Raw genomic sequence first — 24,872 nt, forward strand, 5'->3', positions numbered from 1 at the left:
CCAGAGTGCTAGATCAGCCACCTCCTCCCGGTAGGCCCTCTCATCGTTGTCTGAGATCAGGCCCACCACCACAGTGTCATCAGCAAACTTAATTATTGAATTGGAGCTGAACCTAGCCACACAGTCATGTGTGTACAGGGAGTACAATAGGGGGCTGAGGACACAACCCTGGGGACCATACTGAACACCAATCACGTGTGCACATTGCTGTAATACCCCTCCTCAGTCAGCTACACCACAAGCTCCCATTAGGCAGTGGACAGGTAGTCAGATTCATAGGTCATGGATCAACTCTGGAATAATGGAAGACGATTAACTTCAGGTACTCTTACAAAACATTAGGACGCAGGTCATCAGGACCTGATGGTTTATTGATTTCTATTCTCATTCTTTGCTCACTTGTTTTTACCTCCACTGTTTTGCTTCAATTGATAAGAGTGGAGATATACTGCAGGGCATGGGGTTTAAGGTGAGAGGAAACTTTAAAAAGAGATGTGTAAGGTAAGTGTGGTTGGTTTCTCGGAGGGTGGTAGGGGCTCAAGAAGGATTTAGAAAGACAAATGAAAAGGCAGTGAATAGAGGATGAGGCACCATGCCCAGGCAGTTGGGATTGATATCATGGTTTGTGCAGACATGGTGTGCCAACGTTTCTGATTCTGTGGTGTATTCATAGATTCATAAGTGGTAGTGATGCTGCCTTACAGCGCCTCGGGGACGTGGACTTACAATCGGAGCCGATGCTTGCCTGGGATCGACGCTTCGACCGCGGCCTGCAGATTTCATCATCAAGGGGATCGCAGTCTCAGGCGGAGACCGATGTCGGGAAGCTCCAAACGAAGTAGAAAGTTTCGACCAGCCCAGACTCGAGGTCAGATCACCCGGCGCGGGAGAGCTGAGATTCCCCCCAATACAGGAGCTTGAACGCCCCGACGCTAGAGCCCAAACACCGCCGGCTACAGGAGCCAAGATCGCTCCGTCAACTGAAGGCTCGAGGCCCCCGACCGCAGAAGAACAAAGAAGGGAAGAGATTGAACTTTTTTTTCGCCTTCCATCACAGTGGGGAATGTGGAGGAGTCACTGTGGTGGATGTTTATGTGAAAATGTATTTTGTGTGTTCTGTTGCTTTTTATCGGTATGATGACTGTATGGCAAATTAAATTCCTCATCCGTTGCAAAACAAAAAAAAATTTGCAAAATGTTGCTATTAAAGTATGATTGTGATCATTGTTTGCCAAGCTTGTTTTGGGAGGACTTCCTGAGTCAGTCAATGCTAAAGAATGAATAAGTGCTGTTAGCAATGAATCCATCAAAAGTTGTTTTATTGACAGCATAATGAGTACTTTTGGGCTGATGGAAAAAAATATGCTTTCCAATTCCATTGCATTTCCTCATTCTATTGTGCATTGTGCATAACTGGTTTACTTGCTTATAGAAGTTATTGAAATAAGTACATTGTGCTGTTAATAAATCAAAAAAAAAATCTCTATAACTCATCCTTGTGGCAGAGGCTGCTTGGATATCAGGCCAAGCTGTGCACAACACCACCTCCTGGTGCCTAATTCCAAGATTTTTCACATGTATTTGCCACATAGATATGCAGAGAATGGAGGGATACATTCTGCCAGGCCTAGGCAGAAGGGATTAGTTTAATTTGGCATCAAGCTGAGTATACACATTGTGGACTGAAGGAACTATTCCGGTACTGTTCTGTCCGATGTTCATGTGATCACTAATAATTTGTAAAGTACATTGTCTTTGGTCAATGCGTTTTATTACTTTTTCTACGACATCTCGACCAAGTGGTCCAGAAGCCTACACTGAATTCTGTCCCATCTGTCTGCTCTATAAACAGATTGCCGCTCCTCAGTATATTAGACAGCATACAGTATGAAGAGAAGGTAAACATTTCAAGTTGAAGGTGCTGCCCTAAAATGTCATCTGTCCATTCCCTCCACAAGTGCTGCCTGACCCACTAGGTTCCTCCAGGACTTGGGTGTTTTGCTCAAGATTCCGGCATCTGCAGTTCCTTGTGTTTCCATCTAAATTTACAGGATGAGTTTGTGTTTAACAAGAGTGGGAGGTAGTGGAATCAGATATGATAGCAAACATTTAAAAGGCAATGGAATATTGACCATGTGACCTCTTTCGTCAGAGGGTGGTGAATCTGGGGAATTCTTTGCCACGGAAGGCTGTAGAGACCAAGTCAGTGGCTATTTTTAAGGCAGAGATTGATAGATTCTTGATTAATATCGGTGTCAGTGGTTATGGTGAGAAGGCAGGAGAACAGGGTTAGGGGGAAAGATAAATCAGCCATGATTGAATGGTGGTGTAGACCTGATGGGCCGAATAGCCTAATTCTACTCCTATTCCTTATGAGCTTGACTTATGACCTTATGTGCAAGTAGATGGGATTTGTTTAAATTGGCATCATTGATCAATTGAAGAGTTGCAGGCTGAAGGTTCTTTTGTTGTGCTGTACTCTTCTATGTTCTAAACTGTTGGCTAATAGTCCAGCCATATGCCCCTCTCCACTTCTCACAGAGTACCATCAAAAAATACTTTTTATAAATCTTATCCTGGAACATCAAGATCCATAGCAATGATCTAAAGTAATGATAGTACAAGAACCCTTTCTGGCTTAAGCCCTCCCTTCACCACCTCCAGTTTAAATTCCATTTGGAATATTTTGGAGGACCAAGTAACCAAGAAGAACCTAACAGACTGGAGCCAAACAACTGTAATGGCACGATAGTACAGCAGTAGAGTTGCAGCCTCACAGCACCAGAGACCCGAGTTCGATCCTGACGACGTTTGCTGTCTGTACGGAGTTTGTATGCTCTCCCAATGACGGCGTGGTTTTTCTTTGGTTTCCTCCCACATTCCAAAAGCATTTAGGTTTGTAGGCTAATTGGCTTTGGCAACAAGTGTAAATTGTCCCTAGTGTGCAGTATAGAGCCAGTGTACTGGGTTTGCTGATCAGCATGAAATCGGTGGGCCGGAGGGCCTGTTTACATGCTGTATCTCTAAACTAAACTTGAAACTGAATTTGTGACCTGTTGCCCTCTATAACTTGGATCTCTACCTCTTAGTTCAGAACTAATTCTCAAAAGAAATATGTCATGTAGTCCATTATCAACATAAGACACATTTCTAAACAAATTCTTGTTTTAATTATCTGACAAATTCATTGGATTTGCATTAATAAAATAAATGATCCTTTAAACTGTTTGCTCATGAAAGGCACTAGCAAGCCAATAATCTAAGAGATATTAAAATAAAGAGAATACATCAATGTATTGGGTAAGAAGACACCCAAACAGACAGAATTTATAGCAATTATCTTCTGCAGCACCAATGAAGGGAGGTCAACCAAGTCATTCTTCTATCAGCTTTTTAAGTTCCTGCTCCACTTGTTCCACAAATGCTGGGAAACTCTGATCCATAAGACAGAGTCTCAAGAAAGGACCAAGCTCTTCTGTGTTCAGTGTTGATTGTTGATAGGCCAAAGGCAGATTAGATTTATCTCCAAGCATAGACTGTGGGGAAAATAAAAATCCAAGTTATATAACTAAACCGATGTTAACACATATAAATACCTGAAAATTAGTCGTTTTCTTAAGCTTCGACGTAGAGCTTTCATTAGAAAACCAACTATAAAGTATAAAGGTAATGTAAGAAAAAAAACTGTTTAACCTTTCAAATGTTTATTGAGGGTGAAAGCTCATATTCTCCACATTTTTTTCCTGCAGATGTGGAATGGAATAAATAAAAAAATATTGATACATTCATTGTAAACACCAAGAAATCCAGGTAGATCTCCTCACTTTAACATCCGATGTTGGCTGGAAAATGTACCCTACAGTTACATGTCACTTATGCTTTTCATTGCTAAATGACAGGTTTCAATGTAAACAATAAAAATAAATATGCCGACTCAAATTTGTACCGCAAAGGCACGGATCTTTACAAATGCAGCAATGTAAAACTGAAGACTCACTGGCATCCAGTGTGTACTCTAGTTAAATCAATCAATCACTAGTATTCTAATGCCTATTGGTATTAAGGAAGATATTGTGACCGAGGTATTTCTTGGCACAGAAATGTTAATTTATATATAGCGCAACAATAAGAAGGAATTTCTGTTTGGGAATGGAAAGATTTCATAAATAATGTAACGACATTATGCTAAAATGGAAAGAACACAGTAATCGTGCTGTCACCCCATTTAACAGATTACCTATTGTATTCTGAATACCCCAGAATACCTGGAGAGAAGGAGTGGGTGACGTCTCGACCCAAAACGCCACCCATTCCTTCTCTCCAGAGATGCTGCCTGTCCCGCTGAGTTGCTCCAGGTTTTTGTGTCTATCTTGGCCCTGAATGATCTTCACAACAGTGACAAATCAGCTATGGTTATGAGCAAATTCAAGAACCTCTTAAACTCGTATTTTCCATCTGTTCCTTGCTCCACAGATTTGCTGTTGGACCTCAATGCTTATCACATCTGGTGTTGGCCCCATAGCAGAAGCGTCCACCTCGCGGGTCTGGAAGTATCCTGAGCTAATTCTGCTATTGCGACAAGTTGTGGCCTCCACTGATTGTCGCCGGAAGCTTGTGTCCTTTTCAGGACGGACGATGACAGCGAGGTCAACGTTTGTAACAAGATGGACATGAAAAGAAGAAGGCCTGTGGACCTACTAAAGGCATGGTGCAGGAATCTAGTGCCTGAAGTCAATTCTCACCAAACCAGTCATGTTGTTTTACAGGTATAGAAATTCATCACTTCACAGATGCAAAATATGCTGGCTTTCACATCTGCCCAGATGCTTTACAGATATTTCCTTGTTGTGATTTAGCAGGTTTTCTATTAAGCACTGTCCGAATGAGTTATTGTTTTAGGGTTCCCTGAGAGCAGATTTTCTTGCAATAATGTCTCAGCTATTGCTGTTATTTTGGAACCCAGTTGAAAGATCAGGCAATCCAAAGATGATCAGTACGTGCCATGGCATCTTGGTGGTTTTTAGCTCAGACAATGATATAATCTAACAGGTGCTAGGGTCCTCTTTGGGGATGTTACAATAAGTGTTTCTTGTCTCTTTATTAATTTGCAGTGTTGGTTATGACAAAAATGTACTCCAAATAATGATATAAGATGATCACACACTGAAGTAGTTTTTCCTATACCCTCCATGCCAAACACATCTTGTGAAAGTTGAATCTTGTCTGACTTCAATTTGAAGTTGCCCAGGCAAATAACCTTGTTTCCATCTGCAACGTGAGACAGGGTTCCTGAAGCTCAGAGCATATAACCACCTTTGTTTCATCTGTCTCTTCCAGGATTGGAATGCAAGAGCTAGTGACTATGTAATCACATCATTCTGTTTCCATGCAGTATTGAGCAGGAGCATCCAGTAATGCCAGAGGGACTGATGCATGCCAACCTAAAACGTCATCTGTCCATTCCCTCAGTAGATGTTGCCTGATCCACAGCATTCCTCCAGCAGTTTGATTTTTGCTAGTGTGCTGTGTATACAAGTATACAGGTTCTAATGTCATGTATGGTGCCCAAGAGGACACACTTCAAAACTCTTCGAGAAATGTAAGACACAGCACAATGTTCCTATGTAATGTTGAAAGAAAATCAAGGATTTATCAAACACATAGTCTGTTGCGCCTAAACAGCATCACAAAGTGAGCTTTTCATCACGAGTTAGATATTTATTTTACCATTTCCAAATTCACCCAAATGTGGCTGATTGGCAATTGTAAACGGATTCTGATGCTAATCCAGGTTGAAATCATAATTTTGATGAGGTCTATGCACGAATTGATTAAATTATGTTATTATCATCAACACATCTCAAGTAAATTATCGTATCTCACTCTTTCAACACAAACACCAGGTTTTAAAACGGATAATAATTTAGTCTACAGCAGAATTACATTTGTTTTGTGGTCACATTAAACAAAATATATGCAGAAACAATGGCATTCCATTGTTAATCAGGCCTTTTCTCAACCTCTTTTGCAATTCCTCCTACATCTTGGTTATCTTTTCATTACTTGTTGATCGCCAAGTGTAAAATAGACGTACATCAGTAAGAAAAGGGTACTGATGGAATCATAGAAATGTATGGCACAAGATGTGACTGTCCCACGATTTGTACCTCACCCTAAATAACAGTTATTATGACCAATCTTATTTTCCATGTCTTATTGTTGGGTCACCAGTTCTTGGGTTTGTCCATGTACTCGCTGAATGAGACAAGGGTTTCAGGCAGTGATTCCAGATGCTCAACATTCTTAGGATGTTTTTATATTTCTCAACTCCTCTTATGACTATTACATGAGAACTATGCTCTGTTTATTGACCCAACTGCTAAAAATAATGTGGATCTTTCTATTTAAAATAAAAGCACAGAAGGCATTTTTTTTTTAACACAGAGAGCGGTGGGTGCCTGGAACACGCTGCCAGAGGGTGGTAGTGGAGTACTGACATTTAGGAGGGTTTTAGATTGGTACACAGATATACATGGAATGGAGGGATATGGATCATGTGCATGAGATTTATTTATCTTGGTATCATGTTCAGCAGACATCATGGGCTGAGGGGCCTGTTCATGTGATGTCAATATTCTATGTTCATCCCACCTTCCCATCACCACTCCTATTTACCTCCTCTTCCCTCAAACATCCATCACTTGGACCCTCTGCTTTACCTCAACATTTAATCCCGAGGTTAACAATATTGCCACTTGACATTACGATCCATCATGAACCCAGCCCTTATGTTTTCCAAACCATATATCTATACTAGAATTGGAACTACCACCACTGCTTCATCTCTCTCAAGTTCCACACACTGCACAGACCTTTGCATGCCAGTTAATCTGACAGCTATCTCTTCTGCACCACACCCCATTTCAGAACACAACCTTGAACAAAGAACAGATTACCAGATAACATCTTTTCAAATATCCATTCATTGCATTGAAAGCCGTGACATTGCATAAATGTGTGGAAACCCAAACAGTTTCTGATCATCTTCTGCAAACTCTACTGAAAGGCCAAGTTAAATCTGAAACCGTTTTCAAGTCCAGATGGTGCTTGTCAAAAAAAATCTATTCAAGTTCAACTGAATCTCACTCAGAAGTAGCAAGGTTGATTCTCTGAAATAATCTTTCCTGATTGCAAAAGGTTTGATTCAAACTAAAATGCAAAACAAAACTTGATTATTTTTACCTACCTTTGCTAGTTGCTTAATTGACATCCTACCCTCGGAAAGGGCGTTCTGTGTTAGTGTTTGCCCTTCCTCTGTATCACGTGTCTGCAATAAACATATAGGAAAGAGTAACCAATTTACACACAAGGTCCAATAAAAATCAATGTATAAATAACCAAATACTAATATATCTTTCTGAAGAAAGGTCTCGACCTGAAACATCACCCATTCCTTCTCTCCACAGATGCTGCCTGTCCCGCTGAGTTACTCCAACATTTTGGGTCTATCTTTGGTATAAACCAGCATCTGCAGTTCCTTCCTTCACATGATGTCTTTCCATTTATTTAGTTTTGAGGATTTATGTGGAACTGGCATGGAACTCGTCGCTTGATGATGAGACTGCTTTGTGAGCCTCTAATCCTTCAGTGAAAGTGCACAAACACCATTGGGTAATAAGCTCAAAATTGTAGGCTCAGTGATGACAAAGCAACAGCAATGTGTTTGCCAGTCATAATGGTGAGCAATTCTGAAGGAACTGGCAGGTGGTATACCCACTTGTTGTCTTTGTCCTCTTGGTGTGGGAGGTGCTGTCAGAACCACCTGGGTGAGTAGCTGCAGTGAATTTTGTAGATGATGCACACTGCAGCCACCCTATGCTGGATGTGAAGGAAATTAATGTTTAGGGTAGTTGACAGGGTGCCAATCAAGTAAGCTTGTGTATCTGGATTTTGGCAAGTTTCTTGGATACATCCAGACATATGGTGAGTGATGTGTTCCATATAGTTAGGAACATTTTGGAATGCATCAGTCATCACCACAGGATCACCGCTCACTGACCTGACCTTAAGTCAGTATTTATGGGGACAGAGTTTCTCATCTTAGTAAAGGCACTGAATGTCTCAGGAGGTGAAGAATAGTCATTGTATTGGTCTTCAGTGGCACACTGCCTCCACCTCTTTAGAGAAGGCTTAGGAAGTTTGGCCAAGACCGTAAGAAATTGCAGCACCATCCAAGACAGCAAGAAATTTCAGCCAATTGTGGAAGCAGTCCAGACCATCTCACAAACCAACCTCCCTTCTATTGACTCCATTTATACCTCACGCTGCCTCTGCAAGGCCAGCAGCATAATCAAGGATGAGTTGCATCCTGGCCACTCTTCTCCCATCTCCCATCAGGCAAAAGGTACAGAAGTGTGAAAATACCTCCAGATTCAGGGACAGTTTCATCCCAGCTGTTATCAGCAACTGAATCATCCTACCACACCCAGAGAAAGCGCTGAACTACTATCTACCTCATTGGTGACGCTCAGACTATCCTTGATTGGACTTTGCTGTCTTTACTTTGCACTAAACATTATTTCCTTACCATGTATCATATACACTGTAAATGGCTCGATTGTAATCATGTTTTGTCTTTCCGCTGACTGGTTAGCATGCACCAAAAGTTTTTCACTGTATCCCGGTACACGTGACAATAAACTAAACTGAATGTTACTTGACAATTCCCTGTACATGCCTGAAAGTTATTTATGTCTTGTTGCATGCAGATTTTAACTGCTTCATTTACTGAATTGAGAATGGAATTGAACATTGCGGAGCCATCAGCAAACGTCTCAATTTCTGACACTATCTTCTTCTTTCGTGTGGCGTGCACAGCCTAAAGTTGTAGGACAACTTGTTCTATTTAATCTTCTGTTTGTGCACGTCGAGTTGATTGCATTAGCCGAAACAGGGCGGACCACGTGAAGGTTGCAATCTTCCACCCGTCAGACACTATAATGGAAGGAAAATCATTGATACAGTAGTTAAAAATGATTAAGCCTTGACTATAACCCTTTGGAACTCCTGCAGTGTTAACTTAGAACTGGCTTTATTGACTGGAACTATCTTCCTATCTATGTTCTTTTCCTCCTTCATGTCATTTTTATTAGACCTTGATGCTTTCCTTGCTCGAATGCTGCTTTTACATCAAGAAAATCAACTGTTCGGTATATGCTTCGATGAAGATTGTTATGAGGTCTGAAGCCAAACAAAATGCAGACTGGGCATCCTTAGCAAGTGCCACTTGATAAACGCGATGGAAGGTATCGTCAGCAATAGTTTTGTTGATGACTGAATGTATACTCTTTGGGTGGTATTTATTATGATTATGCTTTTTGTCAACAGGACATAACGCGCCCCCCACCCCTGTGCCTTGTCCAGCCTTGCCTTTAACTATTCAATGTCAAATGATACTTGATTTATTTTGCTAAACAGCATTTAAATCTGTTTTGCTGTAACGGATGCCAGAGAAATTGTTTCTGTTGCTGGCCCAATTGAAGGTAAAAAAAATGTGCCTGGACTTTCTCGTCATTATTTGTCACTTGTGTGCTGGAAATATTACCTGTTAAATTTCATCTAAAATCTGGATATCATCCAGTTCCTGTTGTAGGATGACATGGGTTGCCTCATTATCAAAGGAGTTATGTATGGAGCCAAGAACTGCCAAAGTGTTAGTCAACATTCTGAAACTGACCTTATGACAGGAGGCCATTAATAAAGCAGCTATTGATCTATGAAGAATTCATGTTGCGATATGTTGGTGCTATGATGCTGGTTTCCAATGACAACTAATTTCCTCTATGGCAGCTCTCATTTTAACTGTTAAAGTTTCCAAGTGTCCCCCGACTTCAGTTTTTCAGCTGGGTAATTAGTTCAGACACAACTGCATTGAAAACAAATTATAAAGTGGTGGGAATAACCATAATTTCACCATCATTACTGTATATGCTTAATGAGAAAAGATAAATAGTTTACAGAGGATTTCTAGCAAAGACATATTAATGTTGAGGTATAGCTTAAGAAAATGACAGCTGGTCTTGCTCACCAACACCAGCACAAATAGTGATTCTACTCACACTGTGCAGCTTTTAATGCGGCCTACTCTGTTACACCACTTGCAGATAAGTTGCTTGTCAGTGCTGCATGAGATTTTGCAGGTACAAAGCATTCATGTTATCAAGAGTGTTCATCTTGAATGTTTGATAGCATGTCAACATTACACTGTTACACGAACATAAGCGCCGGTGTCAGATTAGGACTTTACAATAAATTGCATCAAAATAAACTGGAGCTGAGTGGTAGCTGTTAATTCACTCTCTGCTATCCTACCTCCAACTCCAGACTTCCAGACTGGTTGCTGTCAGCTGGCTGGCTCAACAACGGAGCTTCATTCACAGTCTTTCCCGCAGCATATTGTACATGTATATACAGGAGTAGTTTTTGCACACAGTTGGAGCAGTGCTCTAGAGCTTGCTTGTGTGAATCTCCGTTGAACTGCACTCGAAACATTCGGCTTTCATTCTATCAAAGAGAACAAATGAAGGCACTTTATTCACATTTTCAGTTTTTAACTAAATAGAATAATTACTTGCTCTATATGAACTGTCAAAACTTCTTAGAATCAAACGTATTTAGATTCTACAAGGTTTGTACATTCTTTTGAAAGCTATTCTTAGATGACACAGCATGATTTCACAGCATGAACTTTCAAATTGCTTCAATTCATCATTAAGTTGTTAGTTTCACTGCCGGATAACTGGAACTTAGATATTATCTATTTGTCAGCTGTTCAGAGATGCTACAAACAATTACATTTGACGGGGTGACAATAGGGAGAGTAAACTGATAATGAGGGGAAACTTCAAAAACTTTACATTTAAGCATTGAAACAGTAGGGTAGCAATCCATCCTTACTCCAGTACACAAAATACAAACAGGTTGTAGTTCACTAATGATTCTTGGTTCCATTGAAGTCAACTTGGAATCTTACCAGGAAATAAAAGCTGAAGAATCAAAATAAAATACACTGGCAAAATCAAATTCTCGTTCCAGTCCAAGAAGAAAGCTACAATATCTTACCTTAACTTTAGATCCAAAGAGCACGCAATCTGCGTTCCGTACTGCTTTCCACCATTTGTGAGCTTCAATGAGAGAAAATCCTTCCTGCAAACAAAATACGTACAATCCTCAGATGTACCTCTAGGCAACAGAGTAAAGATTACTCTTGCTTTGAGTGCTGAATTCCTGACAAATGATTTTCAAGGCTCACAGTGCAGCAAATAATACACGTGCAGTTGCAGAAGTATAGCAAAACCTAAAGCCCGAGTACTGAATTCAAATTCAGAATGCTTAATACACGTGTTGGCCTCTGCGAATATTGGATAATCAAAAGATTACATTTCTGAGGGATATAAATGTGCCTTATTGTCAGAATCAACTCATTCAAAAATGCTTTCCAAAAAAAAGTTCTGATGTGAAATGGGGAGGTAAGTATTCAACCAGTTAAGATGCAACTGTGAATTTTGTCAAGTTACTGTACATCGAGGTACTGCCTGGCTGCACAATGTATCTGGCATTTTGAAAGGACTGTTAAAGTAGATAAATGAACTTCTTCACTGCACTCTGGACACATGGGCCAGCAGCAGTCACGAGAATGATGTATCTCTCTTATTCGCTTGAGGTGTTTCAGTTTGTACAGAGGTGACCTATGGAGGATCCTACCACAGGAAAGCTTTGCTGCACAGCACAGGGTTTCCATCACACAACTCAACTTCAGAACTCTATCATCCTCGTTCTGCTTCTCATGCATATCTGGTAAATTAAATTCTGGAAAATTTATTCGCAATTTAAGACACAATCTTTGTTAAAAAAAGTAGCAAGGGTGATCACCAGTTGGAAACAATAGCCAAGCTATGTGCCTAAAGCACACACACACACACACATATATATACACATATATATACATATATATATATATATATATACATACATATGCATATACACACACACACATATATATATACACACACACATACATATATATACATACAATATATATATATATACATATACATACATATATACACACACACATATATACATACACACATACACATATATATATACACACACACATACATATACATATATATATATACATATACACATACATATACATATATATATATATATATACACATACATATATATATATATATATATACACATACATACATACATACACACACATACATATACATACACATATATATACATATACATACATATATATATATTTATACATACATACATATATATACATACACATATACATATACACTGATATAGATAGAGATGCTGTCTGTTCCGCTGAGTTACTCCAGCATTTTGTGTCTACCTTCGATTTAAACCAGCATCTGCAGTTCTTTCCTACACATTTACACTGATATAAATAGATTGTGTTATTAATAACATGCTAGAATTTCTTACAGAATAACTTAAAAATACTGCATTTACCACTCGCCAAAACCAAAAATCACAGGTATATATGTTCATTTTTATTTCTAGCCACTGATCATTTTCAAATTGAGATCCCATCCAGTACCGCACATCCAGTACTTTAAATTACCGCATAAATATGACAAAGGTTCCATCTATAAAGTTTTGTGTCTTTCTTTTCCAAGTGTTATTTTATTTCCGGCACTCAGAACATCAAGTCACATCAGTTTACATTCATGACGGTTTATGCTACCAATTTTTCCCGATGTTACATTAGAACAATTTCAACCAATAGCAACAGAATAATTATACACCATAGTAATTTATCAAAGATGACAGGATAATTACAGTTGAGGAAGGCCAATTGACCCATTTTCAGCTCATACAGCTGCAAAACGCTGAGAGTTTCCATTTGTTGTTTCTATTTACATTTTCCAGTTGTTTTCTCACCACTCCAGCTGGAAGCCCATTCCAGGTGACAGTTGATGCAATATTCATTTTATTGTGAGAATCTGTGTACTTTAGTCTCAGTATATAATTTGAAGCAATATTGTACACTTTCTTTTAATAAGTCCTTCAGTAGGCAATACATCTCTAAATTAAAAGATTATGGGTTTAAATCGTCATTTATTTGAAACACCAAACCATGAATCTATCTTCACGCAAGTGGATGTAAAAATCCGAGGTACCATTTTAAAAGTAGAACAGTTGTGACTGGTGTTCTGGCCAATACTTGCTCTTCTGTCAACATCAGTAAAAGCAGATTACCTAGTCATTATTAGGTTGCTGTTTGTGAGACTTTTCCATGCATTAATTGTCGATCACATTTTCCACTGTAAAGCAGGCAAGTAATTAATATGTTGTGAAACATTTCAGGATATGCTGAAATGGATATTAGAAACCATTATGTAAACGCAGGTCACTCTGGCCTATTCTTTAAACTGAGATACTCTTAAGATAAGCCATGGTTGAACAGATTGAGTTTTTCCATTTGTTTCTAAGAATGGGGCTAGGCTATTGAATTAGATTGTGTCTGATCTATATCACAATTCCTTTTTATCTATTTCTGCGCAGTAATCCTTGCTCAACCAAAGTTAAGCAATGATGAACATTTTATGTATCTGCAATTTCTTATGAAGTCTCAGATTAACACTACCCTCTGCATGTAAAACAACTTCCATTAAATAGCACAATTCCAAGTTAACATTATGTTTTTTTTTAAATTTAGAATGATACCACCAGAATCAATAGCTTGTATCTAGCTATCCTATCAAATGCCTCGAATCATTTTAAGCATCTCAGAATTCATGAGGCAAGGAATTCAATAATTATACAAGCCACAAGATGAATAATGACTTGGAAAAGTGCTAAAAGTATAAAACAGTTGACCCCTGAATCATTCTAATTTTGCACAAGGTGAGAAAAAACTTTTGATGTAGATTGCATCACCACACAGCAGAGGGCGTAAGAGGAACACATAAGTAGGTCTGAAGAGTCCAGTGTTTTTGTCCTATGTCCCATATAGAACAATTAAATTCTTACTTGCTGCAGCACAACAGAACATGTAAACATAGTACATAAACGAGAAAAAAAAAGTTATATATACACACACATATACACACACACACACACACACATACATACACACACATACATATTCAAAAAACAAACAATTATAGTGCAATAAGTGTGTTGCAGTTCAGAGCTTACTTGGTGTCGTGTTTAATAGCCTGAAGGCTGAAGGAAAGAAGCTGTTCCTGAACCTGGACATTAGTTTTCAGGCTTCTGTACCTTCTTCCTGATGGCAGTGGTGAAATGAGTGTGCGGCCAGGATGGTGTGGGTCTCTGATGATGTTAGCTGTCTTTTTGAGGCAGCGACTCCGATAAATCACTTTGCTGGTGGGGAGGTCAGAGCCGGTGATGGACTGGGCAGTGATCACAACTTTTTGCAGTCTTTTCCGCTCCTGGACGTTCAAGTTGCTGAACCAGGCCAACCTGAAATGTTACCCATTCCTTCTCTCCAGAGATGATGCCTGTCCTGCTGACCTACCGGGTGTCCTCAATCCTCAGCGGGCTGCAGCAGGCAGGTACGCCACCATCGATCCACAACGGGCGGGGCCTCCGTCGTCGGTCCGCCACAAGCCAGGCCGGCTATTGCAGGTCTCCTTACCCTGCAAGGTCGCTGAAGGTGTTGCAGAGCTATGCATCTTTGACTGCCCCCATCGGGAACCTAGAGGTGCTGTCCAGCGTGCTGTAGGCACCACTGAATCAAACAACTGCGTTGATGATGTAGTTGAAGTCACCAGGGAGAACAGGGCAGGATGTCACTAGCAGTGGTGGGATGGTCAGCCGCTCGCTCCCCATGACAGAGCCATTGTTCTCATCAGCCCTTTGTTTTTTTGTTGTCATTTTCTGTGACTCTTCTCCTTTCAGCATTATCTGCTAAACCTCTTCTTGTTCTTCCCCGACTCCCTCTTGAATCAACTTTCCCTTCTGGTGAGGACTCGAGGAGGCTGGGCTTTCTTTACTCCTGGTTTCGGTTTCTGCTGGGGTCTCGGTGGTGATGGGGGGTTGTCGACATTTCTGTGGCTATTCAGTAGGGTTTGCCTGCTGTATTCAATTTCCAAAATAACTCTAGCGGCTCTGCTTGAACACTGGTGTTTGCATGTTTTCCTCGTGGCTACGTGGATTTCTTCCAGATGCTCCGGTCTCCACCCATATCCTAAAGACGTGCAGGCTGGTATCCGTAAATCTTCTTTTAAATAAGAGCACAGGAGAATCAGTGGGGTGTTAATGGAAAATTGAATTAATTAAAGAGAATGTTAAAATTACAATAAGTGGTGGAAATGGGATTGGCAAGGTTACTCTGGAAGCTGGCACAGACTCAACCAGTCGAACAGATTCCTTTAATGTCAGAAAGAAATATGAAAAAGACAAGTAGCTGTGACATTGCAATAAATCTGCAAACCTGGACTGATGATCCAGAAAGTAGATCAACTCCTACCTTGGGCTAAAATCTTTCCTCATACAAGAAACCAAACTTTCGGCATATAAAGTAATTAGGAAAGTAAAAGGAATGTTGGCCTTTACTGCATGAGGAAAAACCAGAGAACTTGCTGCAGCAGTATAGGACTTTGGCAAGACTGAACCTAGTGTCCTATAAGGTTTTGATCTCCCTTGGAGCCAGTGCAGAGAAGGATAGTGTAATAGCAGTGCAATAGATTGATCCCCACACTGAAAGATCGGCTTGAAGAAAAGATTGTGCTGCAGGGGGAATGAGCTCATTGAAACTTACAAGAGTCAGGGGAGGAAGGTGTGGGCTTGACAGGATAGACACAGAGAGAAGGTTTCTTCCCATGGGACAGTCTAGAATGAAGGAATGTTTAGTATAAGGGATCGCTCATTTGAAGTTGATGTGAGGAAAGTCTTCTCATTGAGATTTGTGGATCTGAGCAATTCTGTACCCTAAAGAAGTGAGTGCAGTCATTCAGGATTTTCAAGGCTGAAACCCTGTGACTAATGAATGATCAGGGCAATTGGGTTATGGAGGTTAGGTCATTGATTAGATCACCCATCATTTATTGAATTACGGAAAAGGTTTGAATGGCCATATTTTCTTGTACCTTTTTTTAACGTTCTCATGTTAAATTAGGAATTAAACACTAGGGACTGGTAATCTTAATACCACTCTAAAGATATACTAACTCAATCAACTCAGAATCCAACAGCAGGCATGCCTGATTTCAATGATATGCTGCTTGCTGACCCATTTAATCTGGCAGGTAACTCAAGGCTCATTTGCTGCACCTATCTTTGTAATTTTGCTCAATTTTTAATTGCTTCGCATTTGGAGGACAAGCCAGTGGACGTGATGGAAGTGAACTCATCAAGTTGTCTCTTAAAGATCATATCTTTCAATAAACGGGGCCTCCAATTTAAACACTCAGGCAAGAATGCTTTTAAATAAGCTCTTAATGATTCAGTATTAATAGCTATGCAAATGCTATATCAACTAGCTTTAATATGCAACCCTATTCCTGGCCCCATGCCCATCCTCATCTAAAATCATTGCTGGCTGTGCACTTAGATTCCGGACTCAAGTTCTGGTATTCTCTCCCTAAACCCAAATGTTATCTCAATTAAGTTGTTCTTTAAGATTCTTAATTCTTCTTCATGCTTGCTATTTTATTTGCATTCAATTACACCGTGTGATGTGCCTTGACATATTTTACTTAAAAGATTAGATGCCACTATTGGTCCTTATTTTCCTGGTTCAGAATTTATGAAGACTTGACAAGTATCTTATGTTAAGACTACCTGTTCTGGATTAAAAATAATAGTTAACATCATCAGAGCAGCAAAATCTTTTTCAATAATTAATAGTGTAGGATTAATACATTTGAAAGATTAAATGTAGGATATATATCAGCTAACATAGCTACTATTTTTTGCAACATACCGATTTTTCCTTTCTAGCAGTACACCAATGCTTTATGTCTCTGTCTCTCTCTCTCTCTCTCGTTAAATCAAGCTGCTGATGTACATTTGACTATGTGCTTATCATGTCTCCTTGTCTGCTACTGAGCTCTGTTATAACATGTGCTAGCCAAGTGCTAATGCTTCTGAGTCGGCAAGGCCAGTTGTTTAAGCCGTGCTCGAAACACTTAGTCACAACCTGTGGTGACACTTTAGTGCAGTTCTAACATGGTGCTGTACAACTGGAGATGTTGCATTTCTAAAGAAATGTTAATCCAAGCCATTTATCTGGCCTCTCACAAGGAACCATTCAAGAAGAACAGCTGTTCTTTCCAGACTAACATCTCAACTAGGATAGACACAAAAAGCTGGAGAAACTCAGCGAGACAGGAAGCATCTCTGGAGAGAAGGAATGGGTGACTTTTCGGGTCGAGACCTTTCTTCAGAACTTCTTCTTCTTGCATATGGCGTGCACAGCCTAAAGTTGTAAGACAACTTGTTATGTTTCATCTTCTGTTTGTGCACGCCAGGTTGATTGCATTCATCGAAACAGGGTGGACCACGTGAAGGTTACAATCTCCCACCCCTCTTCAGGACCATTGACAGATTATCTGCTCATTACCCATTATCATATACAGTAACTTTGCTGTCATGTATGCAGCATGAGTACACTTGATGAAAACTTAAGTGGCTTTTTAACTTAACGATGAATGTAGATTCCTTCAAAATTACTTGCTTAACATACATCAGTGTGAAACTGACATTGTTGCCCATGAAGATAACATATTGGCTTTATCTACACAGTATGGATTTTAAAAGAACCATGCGCATTCACAAAGTAATTATGAACAGTAGTCTTGGCTTAAATAAAATCATCAATAAGGATAAAAAGGCTTGTTGATTTTCTTCAACAGTATCGGAATGCCAAAGACAAAGGTCCCACCACCCAAACTGTTACCTGCCTGCTCCCTTAGAATAGAATAGATGAATGATAATTTATTATCACGTGACATGTCAGTGAAATTCGTTGTCTGGCATACCATAGACAAAGTACGCAAAGAGTTGCCACGTATATGGCGCCGACAGTTACAGGTGTTCAATGTAGTCCCCAATGGCCTCTCTTCGATCTCAGCGGTCCCCCAGGCCGAGTCCCTCTTTGTTCCGGACCGCTCCCCCACACCTAGTCCCTCTTTGTTCTATCGGCGGCGAATCTTCGATCGGCTTCGGGCACCCACACAGGCCCGTCTGACCTCTGGCAACCACTGCTTGTCCGTCCAACTTCTGGCACCCACCGAGGGCTCGTCTGACCTCCAACCCTCAATGCTGGCCCGTACAGGCCACCCACCGGGAGCTTCCGACATCCCACCTCGTTCTCTGATGGCCCATCTTGCTCATGGTGCTATCCAGCGAGTCCCTCCTCGCTCTCGCAGTGCGGATCCCGTCAAATGAAAAAAAAAAATGAAATGATTCAATTTATTGTCATTGTCAGTGTACAGTACAGAGACAACGAAATGCATTTTTAGCATCTCCCTTGAAAGGGAGACACAGGGCGTCGCGGTGTGCCCGCGCCTGCCGCCGTAACATTCCATTACAGGCAAAGGTGGGTGAAGTGTCTTGCCCAAGGACACAACGACAGTATGCACTCCAAGCGGGATTTGAACCGGCTACCTTCCGGTCGCCAGCCGAACTCTTAGCCCATTGTGCTATCTGTCGTCAAGGTCCATGGCGAATAAGCCGGGCCTACCACCGGGTCCGACGACTCCAGCGGGCAAGCCGGGGCTACTGGACGGTTTGGCTTTAATTCATCGGAGCTACTGGAGGGCTTAGCCCAGTTTGCCAGGAACACTTCCGGCCGAGTTGCTTCCGGGCAACCGAAATATCGCTCACGTTTCAAATTCAGATATCCAATAACTTGTCTATTTTTTTGTGTTGGGCAATAGCTTTGTTCTGGTATTCTAAAGCATGGTACATTTTCTGCACCAACCCATGGCTGCATTAAAACTTGTCATCGAGCGATGTATAACACATCAGGTTTGGCTTCTTTCACTTTCATGATACCAAATAAAGCAATTGAAGTAACGGACTTTGTATTATCCTCATAAATTGTCAACAATCTGGAACGGGAAAGTCAACTGTTTCTCCACCACATCACCCCTTCCCCTACCTCATGGAAGCATGAGAAACTCACAATGAAATTCATTCTCTAAATGCATGAATTATGGAGAATTTGCATTTAATTAAAACAAATGGAAGTTCTGGAACTATTACTAAATGAAATTGCCAAACTATATTTACATATTCATAAATGTAGAGGAAATAAACTTAAAGGGCATAATAAGCAGAATCAAATTACAAAGCTGCCATGTAGCCACATTTAGTTCATCAGCAGGGCAAAATGCAAGTGCTTTATGACTTTCAGTTGAACTTGAAATGAGAGGGGAAGATACAGTTATTAAGATTCATATGGAAACCAATCATATATTAGACAAAGTGTGAGCTTCTGCTCAAAGAATATAAACGGATGGGTTCACTTGATTACTACCTGAACCACGTGCAAATTGATACAGGATTGAATGTACGGCTTAATGACTGTTGGGAAAACTTGTTTCAATTCATGAGGCACCAACACAAGAGAAAGAGGAAGGTCTTCCATTGAGACTAGCTTCACTAAAATCAGTTGGGGGTATCAGTGAACTCCAAAATCCTATAAATAGGATATTAGATCATTTGTTTATATTTGACAAAACTTAGAAAGTTAAATAATGCAGGGCTGCAAGGTTAGTAATGATAGCCCGAGTATATCATAAAAGCGTACTTCAAATTGAGTCTATCAAAAAAGTGTACCCAGCCGTTGTGACGCTCCACTAAGGTCAGTCATCATCCTCTGCCTGTTCCACCGTTGAGGTCAGAGTCCTCCCCCTCGACCTTACCGCCATGGGTGGCCCTACCAGGAGCATAGCTCCAGACGGCATTGCTCTCAAGTTCGAGGTACAGGGAAAAAGTTTAGTTGCGTGACAAGGTGACAATCCACGGAGAAGACATAGAAACATAGAAAATAGGTGCAGGAGTAGGCCATTCGGCCCTTCGAGCCTGCACCACCATTCGATATGATCATGGCTGACATTAAAGTATTTGATAAGGGTAGTCAAGAAAAAAAGATCATAGTTCAGAAAAGCGGCAGATGCAGTTTAAAAAGCTAAAAAGACTTTGATGGAAGTTGTATATAGGTCCCAAGCCGTCCTAGCAATGCAAGGCATAGCAAGGCACAGAGTTGGATGATCAGCCATGATCATATTGAATGGTGGTCGGTGCAGGCTCGAAGGGCCGAATGGCCTACTCCTGCACCTAATTTCTATGTTTCTATAAATCAGCAAATTCCAGGCTCATGTAATATGGGTAATGCAAAAACTATCTTGGGCTTTAATCTACATATTGACTGGTCAAACCAATTGATCAGTAATAGTGATGAAGCCAAACTAATTATGTACATAAGAGATGGTCATCTAGATCAGTATATGAAGGATCCAACAGGAAAGCCTGTTTAAAATGTATTATTGTGGTGCGTGTAAGAGTTAACTGATGATCTGGTAGTTAACTGACCTTAAAGGAACACTGATCATTACATGACCTAATTATACTTGTAATTTTGGTTCAGTTAGAAACTCAGGACTCGGAATTTAATAAATAAATAAAATAAAACATGAGACGCATGTTTTGGAAGACACTTTAAAAGATATGTCAATAAACGTGCAATGAATAATATTTTAAAAATAGTATACAAGCAACAGATATTTATTTACATTAACACAAACAAATTCAACAGGAAAAATAATTCTGCAAGTGAAAGTAAAGAATCAACTGCAATATTACATGCAGAGCGTTCTTTCGCAAAATTATGTGGCTGAATTGGATTGTTTTTGTGACAGTAAAAATCCAATAGTACCTCTAAAAATAAAAGCAGTCTCTTTCATTCAATTAGGACTTTCCTCATATTCAAAAGTGAAAGCACTCAACAATCAACCATTTCCCATTTAATTGGTCGTACAAATTAACCATTTCAAAATGAGCTGCCTTGTATATTTTTCCAAATTCCAGCAACCATGATGCCTGTAGGAAAGATGCTGTCCCAGAACCTGGCTGTCACAGTTTACAGGCTCCTACATCTTCTTCCCGATGGCTGGAGTGAAATGAGTTTGGTGATAATGCTGACTGCCTTTTTGAGGCAGTGGCTCCTGTAAATCCCTTCGATGGTGGGGAAGACAGAACCCATGATGGACTGGGCAGTGTTCACCAGTTTTTCATCAGAACTTCCTGAGTGCATTTTCTGACCAGTTTTACCAATGGAACCTGATGCATCCATCAATTAAGGGTAGTCATTCTTACCTCACCTCTAGAAATCAGCATATTGGTCTGTTGGGATCAAAACTAGGTCCTTGTGTACGCAAAACAGGGCATGGACGAATAGGTTATTTTACGATTGCGAAAATTACTTAAGGTGCATTGGAGAAAGTGCAGGATAAAAAGAAATGAATCCATGGAATAGGGATGTAGACAACATTAAAAAATTCTGTAACTCAACTATGCACTTTATCCAATTTGACATTGTTGAAGATAGCCTGTGCACCCAACGTGCTCAACACCCAGATGAGAACTCAGCAACCGTCTGCAGCTACAACAAACCTTTTCATCGTGATTTTTGCATGCACTGACAGTAACCTGGCAATACAAATCAAAACCCTGACTTCTGAAGTACTCCGACTGCCTGAAGTGCCATCGAGTGAAGGTCTTGACAAATCTTGTCAGATCTTGTTCAGGTGTTTTTTGAATCTGACTTATTTATTCGTATTTTAAGTGCTTAAAAACATATTGTTGATTCACCCTTCCTCCTCTCTGCATGCAGTTTGGATTTTTACAAGTATGGATAGAAGATCTCAGAGTACTCTCCTAAACAGGTTGGCAATAGCTCCAACCAGACAGCAGGAATCCAAACTGCAACCAGCAGTCTAGTGTTATAAATGTGGTTATACATTTGAGATTAATCCAGATTGCTCTGAAAGGCAGCAGCAACCTCTTAGGGGCTGCATTACTGCCCCACCCGTTGCCCTTAAGAATATTCTGTATCCGTGGTGAATTGCCATTTCTAATATCTGTAACATACAACAGCGTCAAACCAGAGCAAAATCCTTGCAATACCATCCACTTCTTGTAAAAATTATTATTAAAAAATCAGTTATACTATTTTGCTTTGAAAGTATAATGATTTAATGTTTTAATGTTTTCAAACATGATACTGTATACAATTGTTTTACATTGGATGAGCTATACATATTGTTTGCTGAACAGTCATAATTATCTCAAGGACAGGTGGGAGTCTTGATCAAGATATTACTAACAGCTGAACCTGGGTTAAAGCTGACATTTGCTTAGTCAAACTTACCAATAAGGTTGTTCCACCTCGAGAGATTAGGAAATGCCCTGACTCCACAATCGTTAAGGAGAGAAAACCCTTTTCCAGACTAGATTCAAAAACCTGAAAGCAAACCAGAACATTGTTAGTACAAATATATAAAAAACATATTACATTTAAAGATTTATCCCTTTAACATTTCACTAGCTTCGTAAATGTTACCACCTCCATTGCTCACTCCAACAAACTGACAAAGATTGGAAATTTTCCATTGTTACATAGTATATCTACGTACACCTGTTTTCTGCTACACTGCACCCCCTGAAAATCCACCACTCACTGCCCACTCCAAAGTACACCAACTCATATCACATTGATTGGCCAGCAGGATCTGACAAACACTTCATGGAATTTCTCCATAACTCTCAAACCAGTCAGAATCATACACGCCATCTGTCCTCTTTACGGTACATTGAAATTCTTATAATATTAATGAGTTGGGCATTTTAGACTAGTTACTGAACATTGCAGGTTGAGGCAAATTGAATATAATTTAAGGACAAAGAATCCAAAATCTGTGCAAACAAAATGTTGGATTGCTGGCAATGTCATTTTTAAAATCTTACTTAAAATAAAATTGGAAGATGACAACTTGGAGATGTGTGAATGGAAATTGTCATAGCCCAGAACCGCCCACAACACCAATACACACTATCTCAATCCCATCCCAAATTGCAAATTGAGCAGCATAATCGAGGACGTACCCTGGCCACTCCCTCTTCTCCCTTCTCCCATCAAGTAAAAGGTACAGAACTGTGGAAATGCACACCTCCAGATTTAGGGACAGTTTGAGTTTCTTCCCAGGTAGACACAAGATGCTGGAGTAACTCAGCGGGTCAGGCAGAGAATGAATCTCTCCAGAGATGCTGCCTGACCCGCTTAGTTACTCCAGCATGTTGTATCTACCTTCGATTTAAACCAGCATCTGCAGTTCTTTCTCAGTTTGTTTCCAGCTATTATCAGGCTGCTGAATCATCCTATCACAAGTAGAGAGCAGTTCTGAACTACTGTCTAGCTCTTTGGTGAGTATCCTTGATCAGACTTTGCTGGCTTCCCCTCCCACCTTCTCCCTCCCCATCACCCCCCCTCTCCCACCCATCCTCCGCCTTCATCTCCCTTTCCTGCCTCCCCGTCTCTCCATCTCCTCCTTTCTCACCTCCCCTCCACCCCGCTCTCCCCATCCCTCTCCTCCCCTCTATCCCCACCCTCAGCCCCTCCCCTTCCACATCCCCCTCCCTCTCTCCCCTTCCACATCCCATTCCCCCATACCTCACTCCTCTCCATCCTCTCCCTTTAGCTCCCTCTCCGGCTCTCCATCTCCTTCCTCTTCATCCCCCTCCTTTCTCATCTCCCCTCCCCTTTTCCCCATCCCTCTCTCCTCCCTCACCCCCCCCTATCCCCTCCCCTCCCTCATCCCTCTCTCCCCTTCCACATCCCAATCCCCTACCCTCACTCCTCTCCATCCTCTCCCTTTAGCTCCCTCTCCTGCCTCGCCGTCTCTCCATCTCCTTCCTCTTCATCCCCTCTCCTCCTTTCTCATCTCCCCTCCCCTTTCCCCCATCCCTCTATCCTCCCTCACCCCCCCCTATCCCCCCCCCCCCCCTCCCCTCCCACATCCCCCTCTCCCCTCCCTCATCCCTCTCCCCCCTTCCACATCCCAATCCCCTACCCTCACTCCTCTCCATCGTCCCCCTTCATCTCCCTCCTCCCCCTCCCTCCATCTCCCCTCTTCATCCCCCTCCTTTCTCACCTCCCCTCCACCCCCGCTCTCCCCATCCCTCTCTCCTCCCTCCCTCATCCCCTCCTCTCCCCCCCCCCCATCAGCCCCTCCCTCCTTCCACCATCCCCCTCTCTCTCCCTGCCTCGCCGTCATCCCATTCCCCCATCCCATCCTCCTCTCCATCCCTCCCCTCTCAGCCTCCCTGCCTCGCTCCTCCCTCTCTCCATCTCCTCCCTCTTCATCCCCCCCCCCCACACCCACCCCCCCCCCTCCCCTCCCTCCCTCCCCCATCTCTCCCGTCTCATACCTCTCCTGTCCCTCGTCACCCTCCCTTTCTCTCCATCCCCTCCCTTCCCTCCTCATCCCTCTCTCCTCCCCTATCCCCTCCCTCATCCTTTCAGTCTCCCCCCACCACCATCCCCATTCCCCCTCATCTTCCCCTCCCCTCCCTCAACCCCATCCTCTCCCTCATCCCTCTTCCCCATCTCACCCCCCTACCCTCGTCCTCTCATCCCTCCCTCCTCCATTCCTCTCACCTCCCAGGAGCTGGGTGCTCCGCCCGACGCCGTGAACCGGGCGTAGCGCTTCAGGTCCCACCGTGAGGTGGACAGCAGCTCAGCCACAGTCCCGCCTTGACCCGCGCTGTGTCCGGCCGTTGCCGTCGCCATT

At 41.5% G+C, this 24,872-nt stretch overlaps 1 protein-coding gene across 2 annotated transcripts; it reads right to left on the bottom strand.

Annotated features, from left to right (window-relative positions):
• Positions 1-200: 200 nt before the first annotated feature.
• rec114 (REC114 meiotic recombination protein) lies at positions 201-24,872 on the bottom strand. Of its 2 annotated transcripts, XM_055662921.1 has the most exons (6): positions 24,740-24,872; positions 22,454-22,546; positions 11,122-11,205; positions 10,372-10,563; positions 7,247-7,327; positions 3,139-3,536 (listed from the first exon to the last, which is right to left on the bottom strand). In XM_055662921.1, exons 1-6 carry the CDS (start codon positions 24,869-24,871, stop codon positions 3,375-3,377), a joined length of 744 nt encoding a protein of 247 aa, XP_055518896.1. In that variant the 5' UTR covers position 24,872; the 3' UTR covers positions 3,139-3,374. The 2 variants fall into 2 exon arrangements, with proteins under 2 accessions (XP_055518897.1, XP_055518896.1); XM_055662922.1 differs by lacking the exon at positions 7,247-7,327 and having other exon boundaries at positions 201-3,536.

This window comes from Leucoraja erinacea, chromosome 36 (assembly GCF_028641065.1).
Source record: "Leucoraja erinacea ecotype New England chromosome 36, Leri_hhj_1, whole genome shotgun sequence".
NCBI classification, from domain to species: Eukaryota; Metazoa; Chordata; class Chondrichthyes; order Rajiformes; family Rajidae; genus Leucoraja; species Leucoraja erinaceus.